Source organism: Pongo abelii, chromosome 15 (genome assembly GCF_028885655.2).
Source record: "Pongo abelii isolate AG06213 chromosome 15, NHGRI_mPonAbe1-v2.0_pri, whole genome shotgun sequence".
NCBI classification, from domain to species: Eukaryota; Metazoa; Chordata; class Mammalia; order Primates; family Hominidae; genus Pongo; species Pongo abelii.
In genome coordinates this window covers 27,713,575-27,731,696 of record NC_072000.2, presented here as the reverse complement: position 1 = coordinate 27,731,696, position 18,122 = coordinate 27,713,575, and the positions used below count along the sequence as shown (strand labels likewise).

The 18,122-nt window shown below is 56.5% G+C and overlaps 2 protein-coding genes across 9 annotated transcripts; one reads left to right on the top strand and one right to left on the bottom strand.

Annotated features, from left to right (window-relative positions):
* Window positions 1-194: 194 nt before the first annotated feature.
* Window positions 195-8,810, top strand: IPO4 (importin 4). 6 transcript variants are annotated; one of them, XM_009248945.3, is made up of 30 exons: window positions 195-350; window positions 431-517; window positions 646-725; window positions 812-853; window positions 1,273-1,402; window positions 1,490-1,669; window positions 1,918-1,983; window positions 2,089-2,190; window positions 2,277-2,360; window positions 2,609-2,773; window positions 2,878-2,931; window positions 3,086-3,195; window positions 3,489-3,597; window positions 3,744-3,873; window positions 4,077-4,190; window positions 4,294-4,407; window positions 4,627-4,747; window positions 4,933-5,044; window positions 5,144-5,259; window positions 5,375-5,452; window positions 5,529-5,586; window positions 5,687-5,792; window positions 5,876-6,069; window positions 6,204-6,251; window positions 6,640-6,765; window positions 6,880-7,088; window positions 7,200-7,332; window positions 7,412-7,516; window positions 8,271-8,346; window positions 8,457-8,810. In XM_009248945.3, exons 1-30 carry the CDS (start codon window positions 282-284, stop codon window positions 8,585-8,587), a joined length of 3,249 nt encoding a protein of 1,082 aa, XP_009247220.2. In that variant the 5' UTR covers window positions 195-281; the 3' UTR covers window positions 8,588-8,810.
* On the bottom strand, window positions 8,775-17,758 carry REC8 (REC8 meiotic recombination protein). 3 transcript variants are annotated; one of them, XM_024231507.3, is made up of 20 exons: window positions 16,688-17,758; window positions 16,445-16,586; window positions 16,271-16,339; window positions 16,011-16,153; window positions 15,854-15,926; window positions 15,641-15,761; window positions 13,422-13,503; window positions 12,126-12,205; window positions 11,803-11,884; window positions 11,642-11,672; window positions 11,484-11,560; window positions 11,267-11,316; window positions 10,796-10,924; window positions 10,348-10,414; window positions 10,119-10,243; window positions 9,900-9,948; window positions 9,570-9,636; window positions 9,303-9,434; window positions 9,123-9,229; window positions 8,775-9,019 (listed from the first exon to the last, which is right to left on the bottom strand). In XM_024231507.3, the coding sequence occupies exons 2-20, from the start codon at window positions 16,498-16,500 to the stop codon at window positions 8,934-8,936; spliced, it is 1,626 nt and encodes a 541-aa protein (XP_024087275.1). In that variant the 5' UTR covers window positions 16,501-16,586; window positions 16,688-17,758; the 3' UTR covers window positions 8,775-8,933. The 3 variants fall into 3 exon arrangements, with proteins under 3 accessions (XP_024087275.1, XP_009247246.1, XP_054385890.1); XM_009248971.4 differs by having other exon boundaries at window positions 16,445-16,561; XM_054529915.2 differs by having other exon boundaries at window positions 16,445-17,758.
* Between the last annotated feature and the right edge of the window lie 364 nt (window positions 17,759-18,122).

Sequence of the window (18,122 nt, the reverse complement as noted above, 5' to 3'; positions counted from 1 at the left end):
AGCTGGACACTGAATGCCCCAAGCTCGAGTTCTCCAACCCAGCTTGGGAACTCCCGGCGTGGGGAACCTACATTGCCAGAGTCGGGTTTCCGCGACTCAGCCGGTGCTCAGCCTAACGGAAGTGCAGGAGCCGGACCTCTCTGTGGGAAGCGAATTGAATCACCTTGGTAACCCGCGGGGCGTGCAGCAACGCCCTTTCCGCCGGAAGTGGGTGTCAGAACCTCCACGTGCTGTCCCCCCCCTCCCCTTTTCGGCCCAGTAGCGGCGGCTCAGCTGCTGCCATGGAGCCAGCCGGCCTAGAGCAGCTCCTACGGGAGCTGCTGCTACCGGACACCGAGCGCATCCGTCGGGTACGAAGCAGGCGTAACCGGGCCAGGGCGAGCGGGAGGTTGCGGGAAAGGCCCGACTCTCACCCCTAGCTTCCCCCCAGGCCACGGAACAGCTTCAGATCGTTCTTCGGGCCCCCGCCGCTTTGCTGGCTCTCTGCGACCTGCTAGCCTCGGCGGCCGACCCCCAGGTGAGACCCCTGACTCTCCCCTCCGAGCTTCCCACTGTACGCCACTGGTCAAGCCCCAATATCCGCCCCCTGCGGTCCGCTCAGCACCTTCCTGCCCGGACCCCCACGTGCTTGCTTCCTCGTCCTAGATCCGCCAGTTTGCGGCCGTGCTGACCCGCAGACGACTGAACACCCGCTGGCGACGGCTGGCGGCGGAGCAACGGGAGAGGTGGGCTGGGCCTGGGGTGGGGCGGGGCCAGGCGGAGACTTTTCTTGGGCAGGCTGGGTACCAAACACCTGCCACCTGTGTTCCAGCCTCAAGTCCCTGATCCTGACGGCCCTGCAGAGAGAAACAGAGTAAGTATCTACCCCTTTCTCTCGGGATCTTGACGACTTTGGCTAGGTTTCTGCCTTCCCTTTCAGCTCCAGGCTGGGACTTGTAGGGCAGGGACTTCAGTTCTAGACGCAAGGTGGAGTGAGGATTTTAAGGCTGTTTTGAAGACTAAAGTTCTTGAGAAAGGGTGATGATGATCTGCCAAACCCAAGTCAGAAGAATAAGACTGAAATTCAGGCTAAGTTAGACTGAAGTTATCAGATTACATGCCCGCAGTGCTGCTGGGTTCCCTCTGAGCTGCTGTCTCATGTGTCCCAACTTGGCAAAGACCCTGTGCCCACACCTCCTGAAAGTTTCTCTCCTGGCTGCCCCATTGAGCCTGGCCACTGTCTGCAGAGGAAGGTATTGGAGGGTGATTAGAGGAGATCTCTCCTGTTTGCAGGCACTGTGTGAGCCTCAGCCTGGCCCAGCTCTCAGCCACCATTTTTCGAAAGGAAGGCCTGGAGGCCTGGCCACAGCTTTTGCAGCTGCTTCAGCACAGTACCCACAGCCCCCACAGCCCAGAGAGAGAGGTACCATCACATGGTTGGCAGGAGGGAGGGCCTGAGAGGCTGGATAGACCTTGTAAGCTTGCTCTCCCATCCTCTATTCTTGGACAGATGGGGCTTTTGCTGCTAAGTGTGGTGGTGACCTCCCGGCCCGAGGGCTTCCAACCCCACCACCGGGAGCTTCTTCGGCTTCTGAATGAGACTCTTGGTGAGGTGGGCTCTCCTGGGCTGCTCTTCTACTCCCTGCGCACTCTGACCACCATGGCCCCCTACCTCAGCACTGAAGATGTGGTGAGATGTGGGCCCTCGTATCTTTGACTCCCTTTCCTCATGCCTTCATGTCCTCACCTGTAAAAGTTACAAAGCTGCTTTGGATTCTTTACCTGCCTGTGGCCCTTCCTGACAATTGAGAGGGGATGCTGTAGGTGGGCCTGGCTGTTATGCCTGGGCTCCTCCTCGCAATTCAGGCTGTGAGGAAGCTGCCAGCTGCTGGGGTGTGAGATTGGGCTGCATCATGCTCTCTGTGATGTGTCCCTCAGCCTCTCGCCCGGATGTTGGTGCCCAAGCTGATCATGGCCGTGCAGACTCTGATCCCCATAGATGAGGTGAGGACAGGTGGGCAGGAGCTCTGTTGGAAGGAGAGTGCAGAAGTATCCAGTTAGGCCCACTGAAGAAGAGCACGGTAACCTTGTGCTTTGTTTGTCTGTCAGGCAAAGGCCTGTGAGGCCCTTGAGGCTTTGGATGAACTGTTGGAGTCAGAGGTGCCCGTCATCACCCCCTACCTCTCTGAAGTCCTCACATTCTGCCTGGAGGTGAGCCTGGAGTGGACATGGCCCCTGCTACATGCTCTGCTGGGACTTTCCTTCCCTGTCTCTGATTTTTATTATTCTCTGGACAGGTGGCTAGAAATGTGGCCCTGGGCAATGCGATACGCGTACGTATTCTCTGCTGCCTCACTTTCTTGGTCAAAGTCAAGAGCAAGGTGAGTGAGTGCCCACTGACACACATCACCCCACCCCCATCTCCACACTTAGTCTCACTCCTGGGGCTTTCGGTCCATCTCAGGGTATCTAAAGTACTGTGGGGGTTCAAGCCTTGGCCTGGCCTCACCCCAGCTCCTGCCTGGGAGGTTGGGAATTTTTAATTCCCAACCTGGAAGACTGGAATTTTTAATGTGAGCCCATCCTGGGGGCAGATTCTTAGGGACACTGTTCCACCTTCTCTGTCAAGGCCTTACTGAAGAATCGTCTCCTGCCACCCTTGCTGCACACCCTTTTCCCCATTATGGCTGCTGAGCCCCCACCAGGCCAGTTGGATCCCGAGGACCAGGATTCAGAAGAGGAAGAGTTGGAGATTGAGCTGATGGGGGAGACCCCCAAGCATTTCGCTGTACAAGTGAGATGTGGGGCAGGACAGAGGGGGAAGGTGTTAGGTGGCTGTGGGACGTTGGGTAGGCAGAGATAGAGTCAAGCAAAGTAAGTCTCCCCATCCCATCTCAGGTTGTGGACATGCTGGCACTACACCTGCCCCCCGAGAAGCTCTGTCCCCAGCTGGTAAGTGTGGCTCTGTCCCGGTGTCCCTACCTCCAAGTGTGCCTAGTCCCCTGAGGCCAACGACGTTTAGACCCTGGGAGGTGTGAAGGCCTATTGCCACAGGAATGGGCAGGCTCTTGCTGGGGTTTCAGGAGTGTGCCACATGCTTCCCTAGATGCCCATGTTGGAAGAGGCCTTGCGGAGCGAGAGCCCATACCAGCGCAAAGCTGGACTCCTGGTGCTGGCTGTGCTGTCTGACGGAGCTGGCGACCACATCAGGCAGAGGTATCTATTCCCCTGTCCCAGGGTGAGGGTTGCCCACAGGGAGGACCATGGCTGTCCTGGTTTACACTTGTTGTTCAAGCTTGTTTATCAACAGCGTTTCCCCCCGTTATCAAAAGTGTCCTGACTTGGAAGATAAATGACATGGCTTCCTAGCTATAGGGACCAGGGGCTGCTGCCCACCCTCTGGTAACAGGAAAAGCCTTGGTTTTTCCAGGGAAAATGAAGAGAACAGGTCAGCCTAGGGCTCTCAGGTGTAGCTCCTCAGCCTATGTCCTCTTGTTTGCCCCATCCAGACTGCTGCCCCCACTGCTACAGATAGTGTGCAAGGGCCTGGAGGACCCCTCGCAAGTTGTACGCAATGCTGCGCTGTTTGCCCTGGGCCAGTTCTCAGAAAACCTACAGGTGAACCAGGCCGAATGTGGGAGCCACCACTTGAATGTCCACTTCCCCTCACCTTTCATCTCTTCAAGCATCCCTGCTGCCATCGGCACTCTTGTATGTGCCCTGCAGGTGAACCTGACTCAGGCCCTGCTTGCTCCCTCCCCCAGCCCCATATCAGCAGCTATTCAAGGGAGGTGATGCCACTGCTCCTCACCTACCTGAAGTCGGTGCCTCTTGGACACACACACCACCTAGCCAAGGCCTGCTATGCCCTGGAGAATTTTGTGGAGAACCTAGGTAGTGATGGCAGTGGGGAGCTTGGGGGAGGGGGATGAGGCGGCGGCTTTGGCTGAATGTACAGGACGTGCATCTCCCTGCATTGCTGCCTGTGGTAGGGGAAAGGGTGTGATGGTGCCACAAAGAGGTTTCCGCCTGGAGGGAGGTGGGCGTGCAGGTAGCAGACCTTGGGTTGGTTGGTAGAGGAGCATCCTTTCCCACAGGGCCCAAAGTGCAGCCCTACCTTCCGGAGCTTATGGAATGCATGCTCCAGCTTCTGAGGAACCCCAGCAGTCCCCGGGCCAAGGAGCTGGCTGTGAGCGCCCTGGGAGCCATTGGTGAGGAGAGAGGCAGGAGGCAGGGATGTGGGGTTCACCCAAAGGCCCTGTGGCTGGTGGTCCCTGCCCTCTCCAGCTCTGATTCTGTCCTTCCATCCTGTAGCTACGGCTGCCCAGGCCTCGCTGCTGCCCTACTTCCCTGCCATCATGGAGCACCTGCGGGAATTCCTGTTAACAGGCCGTGAGGACCTTCAGCCTGTGCAGATCCAGAGCCTGGGTGAGTGAGAGGCTCCCAGTGCCAGCAAAGGCTGGTGCTCACCTGGTGTTGACAGAGATTGCCCCCACAGGAGCACGGATGTCTTCCTTCTCATCAAAGGGGTGTTCTTCATGCTGTACCAAGGGGTGGGGCGGGATTTCTGAATCCCTCCCAGCCACCACCTTTGGTCCTGTAGCCCACCTCCACCTCCTGGTGCTAATGGAGCCCTTGCACCCACAGAGACACTGGGGGTGCTGGCACGAGCAGTGGGGGAGCCCATGAGGCCGCTGGCTGAGGAATGCTGCCAGCTGGGTCTGGGCCTCTGCAACCAGGTAGACGACCCTGACTTGCGGCGCTGCACGTGAGTGACCCCTCACCCTGCCTCTGCCCTTGTCCCCACCCCTCCTGTCTGCCCACTGGACCCACTGGAATCCCCATCCCAGACTCCAGTCCTCTGGTTTGGACCATAGCCAGGTGTTCCCGGGCTCCCCCATCCTGTCTGGTGGTAGCAGGCAGGACCATACAGCTTCTGCCTGCTTTGATCAGTTACAGCCTATTTGCAGCCTTATCGGGTCTGATGGGCGAGGGCATGGCACCCCACTTGGAACAGATCACCACGCTCATGCTGCTGTCACTGCGTTCCACCGAGGGCATTGTGGTGAGCAGAGGGTGGGTGGGCTGGGCCAGGCCTGCCCTGCTATGGGATTTATCTCCTGGGCCCAGCTGAGCCAAAGTCCTTGCCGTGCCTCCACTCTAGCTTCAGTATGACGGGAGCAGCTCCTTCCTTCTGTTTGACGATGAGAGTGATGGGGAAGAAGAGGAGGAGCTCATGGATGAGGATGTGGAAGAAGAGGATGACTCAGAGATCTCAGGGTGCAGAGGGGTGCTCTTCTGATCAGGAATCTAGACTTTGGTTTTAGACAAGAACCTAGTGCTGGATCTGCTCCTCTTGGTGCCTGATCACCACTGCCTCTCCATCTTACTGTAGGTACAGCGTGGAGAACGCCTTCTTCGATGAGAAGGAAGACACCTGTGCTGCCATGGGGGAGATCTCTGTGAACACCAGGTGAGCATTTGCCCTTCCCTGGCACTGAAAACCCTGCCTGGGGGCCCCTTCCCCACGGCTGTGTCTCTCTCTCTAGTGTGGCCTTCCTTCCATACATGGAAAGTGTCTTTGAAGAAGTATTTAAACTGCTGGAGGTGAGTGGGCCGGCGGGTGGACTGGGTGGGGCTCTCAGGCTGGGGGCCCTGTGTTCACAGTGCACACAGCAGACACATCCCGCCCCTCCTCATCCTGCAGTGCCCTCACCTGAATGTGCGGAAGGCAGCCCATGAGGCTCTGGGTCAGTTTTGCTGTGCACTGCACAAGGTCTGTCAAAGCTGCCCCTCGGAACCCAACACTGCTGGTGAGAAGGAGAGGCTGGGCCAGGCTGGGGGTTCTTGGGGAGGGGCAGGGCCTGACTGGTGCTTCAGCCAATAATGTCCCCAGCTTTGCAGGCTGCCCTGGCCCGAGTGGTGCCATCCTACATGCAGGCAGTGAACAGGGAGCGGGAGCGCCAGGTGGTGATGGCCGTGCTGGAGGCCCTGACAGGGGTGCTCCGCAGCTGTGGGACCCTCACACTGAAGCCCCCTGGGCGCCTTGCTGAGCTCTGTAGCATGCTCAAGGCTGTGCTGCAGAGGAAGGTGAGCAGGGCAGGTGGGCTTCGGGAAGGAGAGGTGCCGGGCCCAGGTTGGGGACTGGCTACAAGTCCACACCCCTACCCCCATGAAAAGAGAAGGGGCGTGAAAGCTCCGTTAAGTTGAGCTATTTCTTGTAGACAGCCTGTCAGGATACTGACGAGGAGGAAGAGGAAGATGATGATCAGGTGAGAGCCAGGGATAAAAACTGGGACCAGGCGGTCCAGGCAGTCTCCACGGGGACAGGGGTGGACAATGTATTTGGGCTTGGCCTGGGGCAGCCAGGGCCACTAAAAGAGATTGGTAATGGCCAGAGGGATACAACCCTGATCCCACTAAGCCAGTGGGAGTTCAGGGAAGGAGAGCAGTGTGGACTGGGGTGTGCTTGGAGTGATAGGCAGGAGCAGAAGAGCCAGGGGAAGAAGCTGGGTCATGGAAAAACCCAGCTTGAGAGGGGCCAGCCCTATCAACCAAGGGCAGCCCCAGGGACCCCTGCAGCTGGTGGTAGAGCGTGGTAGGGAGGTGTGCAGTCACTGAGCTGGCCCTGGTGCTCCAGCCCCTGACCTGGCTCCACAGGCTGAATACGACGCCATGTTGCTGGAGCACGCTGGAGAGGCCATCCCTGCCCTGGCAGCCGCGGCTGGGGGAGACTCCTTTGCCCCATTCTTTGCTGGTTTCCTGCCATTATTGGTGTGCAAGACAGTGAGTGTCCATCTTCTGGCTTCAAGCCCTAGTCCCCTCGTGCACCCGGTGCCCACCACAGCCTTTATCCTTGGCCCAGGCTGATCTGTACTCCTTCCTGTTCTCCCCCATCAGAAACAGGGCTGCACAGTGGCAGAGAAGTCCTTTGCAGTGGGAACCTTGGCAGAGACTATTCAGGGCCTGGGTGCCGCCTCAGCCCAGTTTGTGTCTCGGCTGCTCCCTGTGCTGTTGAGCACCGCCCGAGAGGCAGACCCCGAGGTGCGAAGCAATGCCATCTTTGGGATGGGCATGCTGGCAGAGCATGGGGGCCACCCTGCCCAGGAGTATCCTTGGCTCGCAGGACGGGAGGGACTGGAGGTTGGGGAAGTGTCCCCAGGGCTTGCAGGTGGGCAAGGTCTACCTGAGCGTGTGGCCATTCCTTGACTGTGGACCAGACACTTCCCCAAGCTGCTGGGGCTCCTTTTTCCCCTCCTGGCGCGGGAGCGACATGATCGTGTCCGTGACAACATCTGTGGGGCACTTGCCCGCCTGTTGATGGCCAGTCCCACCAGGAAACCAGAGCCCCAGGTGAGGGAGGGAGACATCAGGCAGGGCTTGGAAGCTGAGGAGGGCAGGGCAGGTTGGCCTGAGACATTTGTGTGCCCAGGTGCTGGCTGCCCTACTGCATGCCCTGCCACTGAAGGAGGACTTGGAGGAGTGGGTCACCATTGGGCGCCTCTTCAGCTTCCTGTACCAGAGCAGCCCTGACCAGGTAACCTTGTTGCTGGCAGCCCTCAGAGGGGAGCGTGCCGCTCCACTCAGTGATAGGCACTGTCTGCTGATGAGGCTCGGGAGCTCCAGGCTGTCAGTTGCACCTGATGCAAGGTGACAGTTTCAGCTGTTCTTTTGATACTTCCTGCACCATTTCTTATTTGTCTGCAAGGATTGGCAGCCAGTCCTGTGATGGGACAGGAGGGACTTCCTCTCTCCACGTAGCATTTTTCCTGAGGAAGCTCCATTTCTACCTTTTGGTCTGAGCCAGAAGTTGCAGTTTTCCTAGGCTGGTTTCCTAAACCAGGGCCCTTTCAAACTGTGCTCTGTGGAGCCCAGGGTACCTCTGGGCCACCACACCGTACATTTCAATCAGATCAGCTCTGCTCTCTGAAGAGATTTTGTCTGTACCAAGTAGCTAGGTTTGGAGTCGTGTCAGAGTGTTTGTGTCACCCTTGTCTTATACCTTTAGAGACTGTTGTGTAGGTGGAGCTCCTGAGTGTCTGGGTTTCTTTAGGTCTTGAGGCTATGACTTTAATCATCTTGTCCTACATCCCCCATTCCCTCCAAAAAAAATCATTACCACCAAGTTTCATTGGTTCTTCTCATGTTCATAGTTGTCTTGGATGCCTGTGAATCAGTACCAGGTGCAACCACCCCCCTGATAAGAGACTCTGCCACTCCTTGGTCCTGACCACTCGCATAGACCTGGGGCCTGGGGCTGCTGCCCTGAGTCAGCCACTCTTTCCTCACAGGTTATAGATGTGGCTCCTGAGCTTCTGCGTATCTGCAGCCTCATTCTGGCTGACAACAAGATCCCACCAGGTGAGGGTAGGAGTCATGGGCAGGGGCTTGCGGGAGGCTGGGAGTGGCAGGGCTCAGAGGGCCTGGGGCAGTGAGGCTTTAGGAGCCCCGACCTTTCTCCCTCCCTCTCCACCTAGACACCAAGGCCGCACTGTTGCTGCTCCTGACGTTCCTGGCCAAACAGCACACCGACAGCTTCCAAGCAGCTCTGGGCTCACTGCCTGTTGACAAGGCTCAGGAGCTCCAGGCTGTACTGGGCCTCTCCTAGACTGCAGGCTGCAGCCAGTCCAGAGAGAATAGAGCCTGCCCAGGCCTTAAGACCACCTCTCAGCCCAGTTCAGTTCTGCCTTACCAAAGATTCTGAGACTCATACCCATTTGGAGCCAGTCCCACTTGCTGCCTTACAGGGCTGTCCCTGAGGCTGGATCTGTTACAAATGAGTCATGACATCATACTGTAATAAAAGCAGCTTGTTTTCTGCTTGAACAATAGCTCTGAGAGCAAGAAGGCTAGAAATGCACATTCAGAAATGAGGTAAGCAGGACCCAGTGAGGCACGACGTGGTTTACTAGAAGTGGCCGGTTTCCTGGCAGCTTTGTAAATGGACTCTAACCTCAGTGGAATTTGGGCCCTGGCTGGATCAGGAGGCGACCATATGGCTTTTCTTGTTCCACGCGAAGAATCTGTTGTGCTGAGAGTACTGGTCAAGAGGGGAGGAGAGGGCAGGTTGGGTGAGTCCCTGTACGGGCCTCTAGTCTCTGTGTCCCTGCCCCACATACACACACACACATGCATACACTCACCCAGCAGCAGGTAGAAGACCCGGGCAGCCATCCTGCGGGGGCTGAGAGGTGACACCAGGCTGCTGAAGTCTGGCTCCCTGTTAGCCTGCAGCTCCAGTGCCACTGCCCTATAGAGATCAAGAATCATTAGCAGAGGCTTCAGCCCGGGTCCACCCCATCAAGCTGCCACCTCCCTGGTACCTGTGCACTGCTTCCAGTGAGAGCAGCTCGAGCTCCGGGGGCAGCACCAAAGGCATCTCCATGGGCACCTCAGGGAGTTCAGGCACCACGGGCAATGCAGGAAGTTCTGGCTGCTCCACCTCAGGCCAGGCCCTAGGAGAACATGAGAGTAAGAGTAGGGAAGGTGGCAGCTGTGACAGTGACAAGGGGCATACCCATCCCAGCAACTGTTTCCACCACCTGGCCAAGGGCTGTGGCCCCTGGCTCCCATGGAGCCTGACCGCTTACCACCGTTCTTCTGGTGGGATGAGGCTGATGCGGGTCTTCTCCTCTTCAGCTGCCTCTAGGGAGAGCTCTGTTGGGGGAGGAAAGGCGCTGGTGGGTGTCTGCTTGGGTGGCAGTTAGGGCCTTGTGGCCACCTGGTGTAAGTAGATGGCAGAGCCGTGCAGTGACTTGTTAAAAGCACATAGGTGGGAGAGCTGAGGAGGAGCAGTCCATGCTTCCTTATGTCACACACACACGCCTTCACTCATGAAACAGCTTCAGCAGTTGGGATACTAGTTTCCTGGGACAGTGGTTAGGGTGTGGTCCCACTGCCCCGCTTCTCTAGGTGCTTACCTGAAGGCTCCATAAGGGGAACACTGGGCTCCAGGGCCTCCCTCGGGACCTGGGGACGGGAGAAGTAGAACTAAGACCCCAAGCATCTGGGACTTGAGCCTCAGAAGGCACAAAGCCAGTGAGCCTGTGCTGTTGGCTCTGATAGCAGGAGACGGCAGCCAGCTGTCAGGCCGACCCTGGCACTGGGGCGATGCAGTAAACAGGTGGTGGTGCAGTTACCTCGATCTCACTTGGAACTTCAATCTTTCTCCTTTCCTCCTCAGGCAGCTCTAGCCTGAGGGCTTTTGGGGGTGGCTGGGCACAATGGGTCCAGAGACCCAGTAGTTCAGGGGGTAGCCAGCCAGCTGTGGACAAGAGGGTAATAGGCACAGGGTTTGAGGCATGAGGAGCACCAGGAATGAGGAATTGGTTTTGAGGATACTTCGTGCCCAACCCCCGCCATTCTTACAGAGAGTTGGGGTTCTGAACAACTCCGCAGGGCCTGTGATGGTCCTCTCGGGAGGCTGCACCTTGGGCTGTGTGGTGGGGGAAGGTCAGAAGCCCCATTATAAAGCAGCCACTCCTTAGGGCCCCTTTGCCTCTTTGCAATGCACTGTTCTGGGGCTTCTGGACCTCCCCAGCTTTTGGGCTCATGACCCTGCCTGCCCTTACTCATTGCTAGAAGAAGGACTTTTTAACCTGGTGCCCATGGGTATGACAGGTGGGGTCACTAAAGGAGCATGAAGAGTTGTATATGTGCAAACCCACATCGCCTGCATTTTCTGGAGAATGGAGGAGATTTTTCATCAAGTTCCCAATCCTCCCCCCACCTGAGGAGTTTGGAAGGCTCAGCCTGCATGTGCCCCTGGTCATCCCTGCCTCCCTCCCTTACCCGGCAAAGCCTGGGCTGCACTCACACATTCCCAGCAGTGGGCTCTGGTTTGCAGTTGTTCCTGGAATTTCTCCCGGGAGATCTGAGTCTCCTTGTCCCAGAACAGTAACCGGCGACGACGGCGGCGGCGAGGAGGTGGGGGGACTGGGGGCCTCTGTTGAGTGGGGAGGGCAGGTAGGGGCAAGGCTGCCCATTACTCCTTTTCCTGTCATTCTGGTGGACTGCTAACAGGACCCCACACCCCGCCCCTAGAGGAACCTGGAGAGGACTTGTGCGGGGTCTCTATGCACTTGAGCAGCTCATACCTTGCATAAGGGTACCCATCTGGGAAGCGCAGGCCAGATACGATGGGGCGTAGAAAGGGGCATCTTTTATCATCTGCACTAAGGACCCCTGTAAGCTAGCAGTGGCCCTGGGCTTGGGGAGGCAGTCCTTGCGGGGGAGGGCAAAGAGGAGGAGGAGGCGGAGGAGGAGGATTAGGAGGGACGCTACTCACCTCTGGGCTGGGTGGGGCTGGCAGACGCAGCTCCTCCGGGGGGGTCACCTCTGCAACAACACCCAAGGGGCTCTGTCCCATAAGCCCCTTACCCCTTGCAGATGCCAGGGCAAGAAACTGCAGGGTCCTCCCTTTAGCAAGTTGGGATATAAAGCCCTTGTCTGCAGCAGTATCCAGGTACTCCCAGAAAAGCCCCTGGGGCATGGTGGGCACTCACCCATGAGTAGGGCCCCAGGTTCCCAGCCTATCAGCCTCAGCTCCTCAGGGCCCAGTGCCTCTTCTATTCCTTCCACCCTGAGGGGAAATGGGCAAGAGAAATGAGGAGACCCTTCCCAGCACCAGCACCCTACCTGGTCTAGGAGTTCTTGCCCTTACTCTGCAGGAGCTGGAGGTGGGAGCCGTGGGACTGTGGAGAGAGAATCAGAGTTCAGAGGACAGAAAAAGAGAAATGGGAGCATTGCCCAGTCCCAGAATGCCCACGCCAGGGGTCTGACTATCCAGTTCCAGGCGGGCCCTACGCTGCCGGAGACACCTACTTTCTAACAAGATAGCTTCCTCTTCCTCTGCGATCAGCAGGTCCAGTTCTCGGCGGCTGACCTCTGGGAGCTCCCGTTCACCCTGTCCAGAGAGGAAGAGCAAGGGGAGGGGATTCAATAACATTTCTGAAAAAGGCAAGTGGATCCAGGAGAGTGGATCCCAGAGGCATGCCACAGGGCCAGGTTCAAGGAAGCCACTGGGTGCTTAAGTGCCAGGGACAGAGAATAGGGAAATGGAGACAGAAAAGGCAAGACTCTGGGGACAGAGAGAAGTACATGCAAGGGGGCTGGACCTCAGGCCCTGTGTGCAGGGGACAACTCACCTCAATCTGCAGCATCCGTATGGGCTCTGCCTCCCGGATCGTGATGGCCTCAGGCGGCAGCACAGTGACCGGAATCATGTCTGGAGGGACAGGAGAGTCACCAGCCTCTCTGCTTCTTTCCAAATTCCCACACCCATGCAGTTAAGGAAAAGCATGGACTCTGAAGTCAAGGTAACCTGGATTCTAATCAGACCCAGGCTAATCTCTGGCATCCTGAGCCTGGGTACACTGCTTAACCACTGTGAGCCTCACTTTCCTCATCGGTAAAGTGGGGAGGCTGGGCGAAGTGGCTCACACCTGTAATCCCAACACTTTGGATCGCTTGAGCCCAGGAGTTTGAGGCCAGCCTGGGCAACATAGCAAGACCTTGTCTCTACAAAAAATTTAAAAACTAGCCAGGTGTGGTGGCTTATCCCTGTGGTCCCAGCTACTCTGGAGGCTGAGGTGGGAGGATTGCTTGAGCCCTGGAGGTCAAGGCTGCAGTGACCTATGATCATCATACCACTGCCCTCCGGCCTGAGAAAAAAAAAAGAAAAAAAAAAAAAAAAAAAAGCCGAGTGTGGTGGCTCACGCCTGTAATCCCAGCACTTTGGGAGGCTGAGGCGGGTGGATCAACTGAGGTCAGAAGTTTGAGACCAGCCTGGCCAACATGGCAAAAACCCATCTCTACTAAAAATACGAAGATTAGCTGGGCGTGGTGGTGCGTGCCTGTAATCCCAGCTACTAGGAAGGAGAATTGCTTGAATCAGCGAGGCGGAGGTTGCAGTGAGCCTAAAGTGCACCACTGTACTCTAGCCTGGGCTACAGAGTGATAATCCATCTCTCAAAAAAAAAAAAAAAAAAAAAAAAAAGATAAGAAATCTGACCTCAGAGGACTCTTGTGAGGTACTGATGAGGTTACACACATAAACTGCCCCTCACCAGGCACAGTGGCTCACACCTGTAATCCCAGCACTTTGGGAGGCCGAGGCGGGCGGATCGCCTGAGGTCAGGAGTTTGAGACCAGCCTGGCCAACATGGCGAAACCCCACCTCTACTAAAAATACAAAAATTAGCCGGGCATGGTAGTGCATGTCTGTAATCCCAGCTACTAGGGAGGCTGAGGCAGTACAATTGCTTGCAGTGAGCCGAGATCGCGCTACTGCACTCTAGCCTGGGCGACAGAGTGAGACTCTGCCTCAAAAAAAAAAAAAAGTGCCCCTCACAGGGCCTGGCTCTTAAGCTCAAAAATGGTCATTTCTACAGCTCTTGGGCCTGCCTATGCCTCTCACCAGAAAGAAGGTTCTCTCTGCTGACCTGGCTTCCTGGGTTCTGTAGGGACTTCAGGAGGGATCTCTTCAACTCTCTCTGGGACTGCAGCCTCTAAGAGGTGTCGAATCTTTGGGGAGGGATTGGAAACAAAAGATAGGGTTCAGCTTCAGCCCCCTGCTTTCCCACTTTTCACAGCCTTCTTCAACATGCACGATAATCTCCTTTTATGCCTAATTCTTGTTGCATTGACATCAGCTTGCAGTAAACTCACCCGCCATCTGGCCTCCTTTCCTCAGTTCCTGTTCTCACCTCCCTCCCCAACCCGCACCCCAGTTATCTAGCCCTCATCAATTTGTGCAAGAAGGCCGGGCTCGGTGGCTCACGTCTGTAATCCCAGCACTTTGGGAGGCTGAGGTGGGTGGATCACTTGACGTCAGGAGTTTGAGACCAGCCTGGCCAACATCGTGAAACCCCATTTCTACTGAAAATACAAAAATTAGCTGGGCTTGGTGATGGTGCCTGTAATTCCAGCCACTTGAGAGGCAGAGACAGGAGAATTGCTTGAACCTGGGAAGCAGAGACTGCAGTGAGCTGAGACTGAGCCACTGCACTCCAGCCTGGGCGACAGAGCAAGACTCCGTCTCAAAAAAAAAAAAAAAAAAAAAAAAAATTTGTGCAAGCAGCAGTGCATCGTTATCCTTGGCATGTGTTGCAGTTGACAGAGGTGAACAGAAAAGATTCTTGATCTTAAGGAAGTCTAGTGGGGAGACAAGGTTGTATGTAACCCCACAAGAGTCAAGGCAAAGGGTAAAACAAGGCCCTAGCAAAGTGCTGAGTTCCCAAACTGCATTTGGTTCTGGCTAAGACTGGAATAAATATTTTATAGAGAAGGGCAGCATTTGAGCCAGGTCTGTAAGAATATGTAGAACCTGATTTGTAGAGGATGAGGGGTGACCATTATGGGCTAGGGAAACAGCACAAGCAAAGATGTGAACGTGGCATCATTGAGGCATAAGGGCCAAACGTGTTTAGGAGCCACAGATGCCCAGAGGACTGAGAGAGAAGTCTGGGGATGACTAGTTCTAAACTGGGGTATGTGCCGGGCACGGTGGTTCACGCCTGTAATTCCAGCACTTTGGGAGGCCGAGGTGGGTGGATCACCTGAGGTCAGGAGGTCAAGACCAGCCTGACCAACATGGTGAAACCCCGTCTCTACTAAAGATACAAAGATTAGCCGGGCATGGTGGCAGGCACCTGTAATCCCAGCTATTCGGGAGGCCGAGGCAGGATAATCGCTTGACCAGAGAAAGCGGAGGTTGAAGTGAGCCAAGATCACGCCACTGCACTCCAGCCTGGGTGACAGAGACTCCATCTCAAAAAATAATAATAATAGGCCAGGCGTGATGGCTCACGCCTGTAATCCTAGCACTTTGGAAAGCCAGGGTGGGTGGATCACCTGAGGTCAGGAGTTCGAGACCAGCCTGGCCAATATGGCGAAACCCTAAAAAAATTGGGCCGGGCTCTGTGGCTCATGTCTGTAATCCCAGCACTTCAGGAGGATGAGACAGGCGGATCATGAAGTCAGGGGTTCTAAACCAGCCTGGCCAGCATGGTGAAACGCTGTCTCAACTAAAAATACAAAATCAGTTGGGCATGGTGGCGAATGCCTGTAGTCCCAGCTACTCGGGAGTCTGAGGCAGGAGAATCGCTTGAACCGGGGAGGCGGAGGTTGCAATAAGCTGAGCTCATGCCACTGCACTCCAGCCTGGGCCACAGAGCAAGATCCTGTCTCAAAAATAATAATAATAATAGTAATAAAATAAAAAAAGAAATAAATGGGGCATGGAGAGCCCCAAATGCCAGTAATCTGTTTGCAGCAGGAGCCACTGTTCAAATGGGGAACCAAGGAAGGGGGTGACATTAAGCTGTAGGAGTATTGGGAATAGATGGAGGAGGACAGGGGTAAGAAAGCCCAGTGCAGAGAGATGAGAGGCTGGATTAGGGCCTCAGCAGTGAAAACGGTGTGGAGACAAGTGGGGACAAGAGCTGCCTCCAGTGGGGAAACCGTCTGATCAGATTGGCCCCGAGTAGGTAAGTACAGGGGGCTTCGCCTGGATGGGTCCACCTTGGCAGTCCCCCTGCACCATCTCCTGTGGGAGAGAGCTGTGGCAAACTTCCTTCCCCAACGCCAATGTCAGAGTGACACAGGGACAGCACTCCCCTTCTGCATTGCCAATTCACGAGTCTCGGGGAATGAGCCCTACCTGAGGGATATCGAAAGGACTTGGAAGTCTGGGATCCACAGACATCATCCCAAAAAAGGGATCTGGAGCATCTTCTAGGGTCTCCATCATGGCCAGGTGGTTAGGAAGCAGCAGGCTGGGTCTGGGAGAGAATATAGGCCGTGAAGGACTGAGGCTGAGCTAGGCTGAGGCCAAGCTAGCAGGTGTTCCATCAAAGGCCCAGGGCACACTCACAGCTCAGTCTCCATATCTATTCGGATCTGCAGCTGGGCACGGTGGAGGCGCTCCAAGATGTGCTGGATGTCCTCTGTGGGCAGGGAGGGTGAGGTAGACAGCCAGCTTAGCAGACAGCTGCTCAGCCCGCCCCGCCTTTGAGGGTTCCCAGCCTTACCCACAAGGTACTGGCATTGTTGAGAATAGACGCGGATCACACCGATCTGAAGTTGGGCTGAGAGATAGAGGGAGAAGCGGGGCCGCGGCAGGCCGGGCTGCGGGGGTTGCACTCGTACCAGCACATAATTGAGGATTTCCTCGCTGGGGAACAATGCGCCCTGATTACCGCTGCGCCCAGGACTGGGCCCACAGCCTTGCCCACCCCATCCCCTAACTCACCCCCCGCACCAGGCCCTCCTTCCCTTTTCTGGGCCTTACCAGGTCTTCACCACATTCACCTTCAGGTATTCGCGCTTCACCAACCGGCTGCCGCGAGTCGCCGCCAGCCTGAAGTGGGTGGGGAAGGTGGGAGAATGGGGATGGAGGGGGAGCTGTCAGACTGGGATCCCCGGCCAGCGTCCCCCATCGCGCGCCAACGGGCCCCGCCCTTACCAGATGGTGGCAAAGCAGCCGGTGTGGCGCTGAAGCACGTAGGGATAGTAGAACATCGTCCCTCTGGTCTTTCACCCTCGATTCCACCAGATCCCCGTTCGGATCTGAGTCGGAATTCTTTAGGGCACAGAATTCCCAATACCTTGGAGAGAAGTCAGGATTTGGACTTCTCTGGTGGCAAGGTGGGTGCACCCAGAAAGCCAAGTTAATGAGACAACGAACAATGGGCAGATACACGATTACCGGGATAACTGAGACGCAGGAGATGGGCGCCCCTCTCTGTGGACCTTCAGTGGATCCGCACGCCACGTGATGCGTCAAACTTGAGCCTTCTGGGTTGGGTTCCAGGTTGGAGATGCAGAGCTCCGAGGGGACGCCCGGGCCGGAATCCAGAGCAGGTCCCGAGGGAGCACGGTGTCCTCCACAGCAGGCCTCGGTCCTCGAGCGCTGGGAGCGATGTCAGGCCCCTGGGCCTTGCACTGGCTTGGGGGGCCGCGGTGTGGCCCCGGGCCGCCTCCTGCAGGACTAGATCGCACCGCGGGAAACGCGCGCTCCGGAGCACCGCACCTCGCTCCTCATTAGATGGCGGCTTTTGCCATGACAGCCAATGGGGAACGGGGGTCGGGTCGGGAGCGCCAAGTATCCTGGCAACAAGGTCTCCCGAGGCAGCCGGCAAGCCAATCATAAGGGCTCTGAGAGCCGCTGGGGTCCATTGTGAGGTGTTCCGACCAATGGGCTCCGGTTCTCGCCTCTAGTAACAGGCGCCCCTTCCTTGACCAATGAGCGCATCCCCGTCGCTCCCCCGCCGCGAACCTGGCAACAAGGGCGCCAGGCTCTTGTTAGGGGAGGTCGGGTCACCTCGGGGGCAACTGTGCTGGGCCTCTTCCGGGTTCCAATATGTACCTTGCACGGCGCCTGACCTGAGGTTAGACCCCGCCCTTCCCCCAATCCACAAACTCCGACTTTGTTTCCAACTAGGGCGTGTCGTGTGCTGCAGAGGTAGAAAGATGTGAGATGAGGCCGGGCGCAGTGGCTCACGCCTGTAATCCTAGCACTTTGGGAGGCCGAGGCGGGCAGATCATGAGGTTAAGAGTTCGAGACCAGCCTGACCAACATGGTGAAACCCCGTCTCTACTAAAAATGCAAAAATTAGCTGGGCGTGGTGGCACGCGCCTGTAATCCCAGCTACTCAGGAGGCTAAGGCAGGAGAATGCTTGAACCTGGGAGGCGAAGGTTGCAGTGAGCCGAGATTGTGCAGCTCAGCTCCACTCCAGCCTGGGCAAGAGAGCAAGACTCCGTCTCAAAAAAAAAAAAAAAAAGTTGTGAGATGATGGCCTTGGAGCCACCACAGGTCAATGAGGAAGACGTCAATTTTTCTTTTTTTCTTTTTTTCTTTTTTGAGGTAGAGTCTCTCACTGTTGCCCAGGCTGGAGTGCAGTGGCGCTATCTCAGCAATCTCGGCTCACTGCATCCTCTGCCCCCCATCCCCTCAGGTTCAAGCGATTCTCGTGTCTCGGGCTCCTGAGTAGCTGGATTACAGGCGCCCTCCATCACACCCAACTAATTTTTGCATTTTTAGAAGAGAGGATTTCACTATGTTGGCCAGGCTGGTTTCTTTTCTTTTTGAGACGGAGTTTCACTCTGTCACCCAGGCTGGAGTGCAATGGCGCAGTCTCAG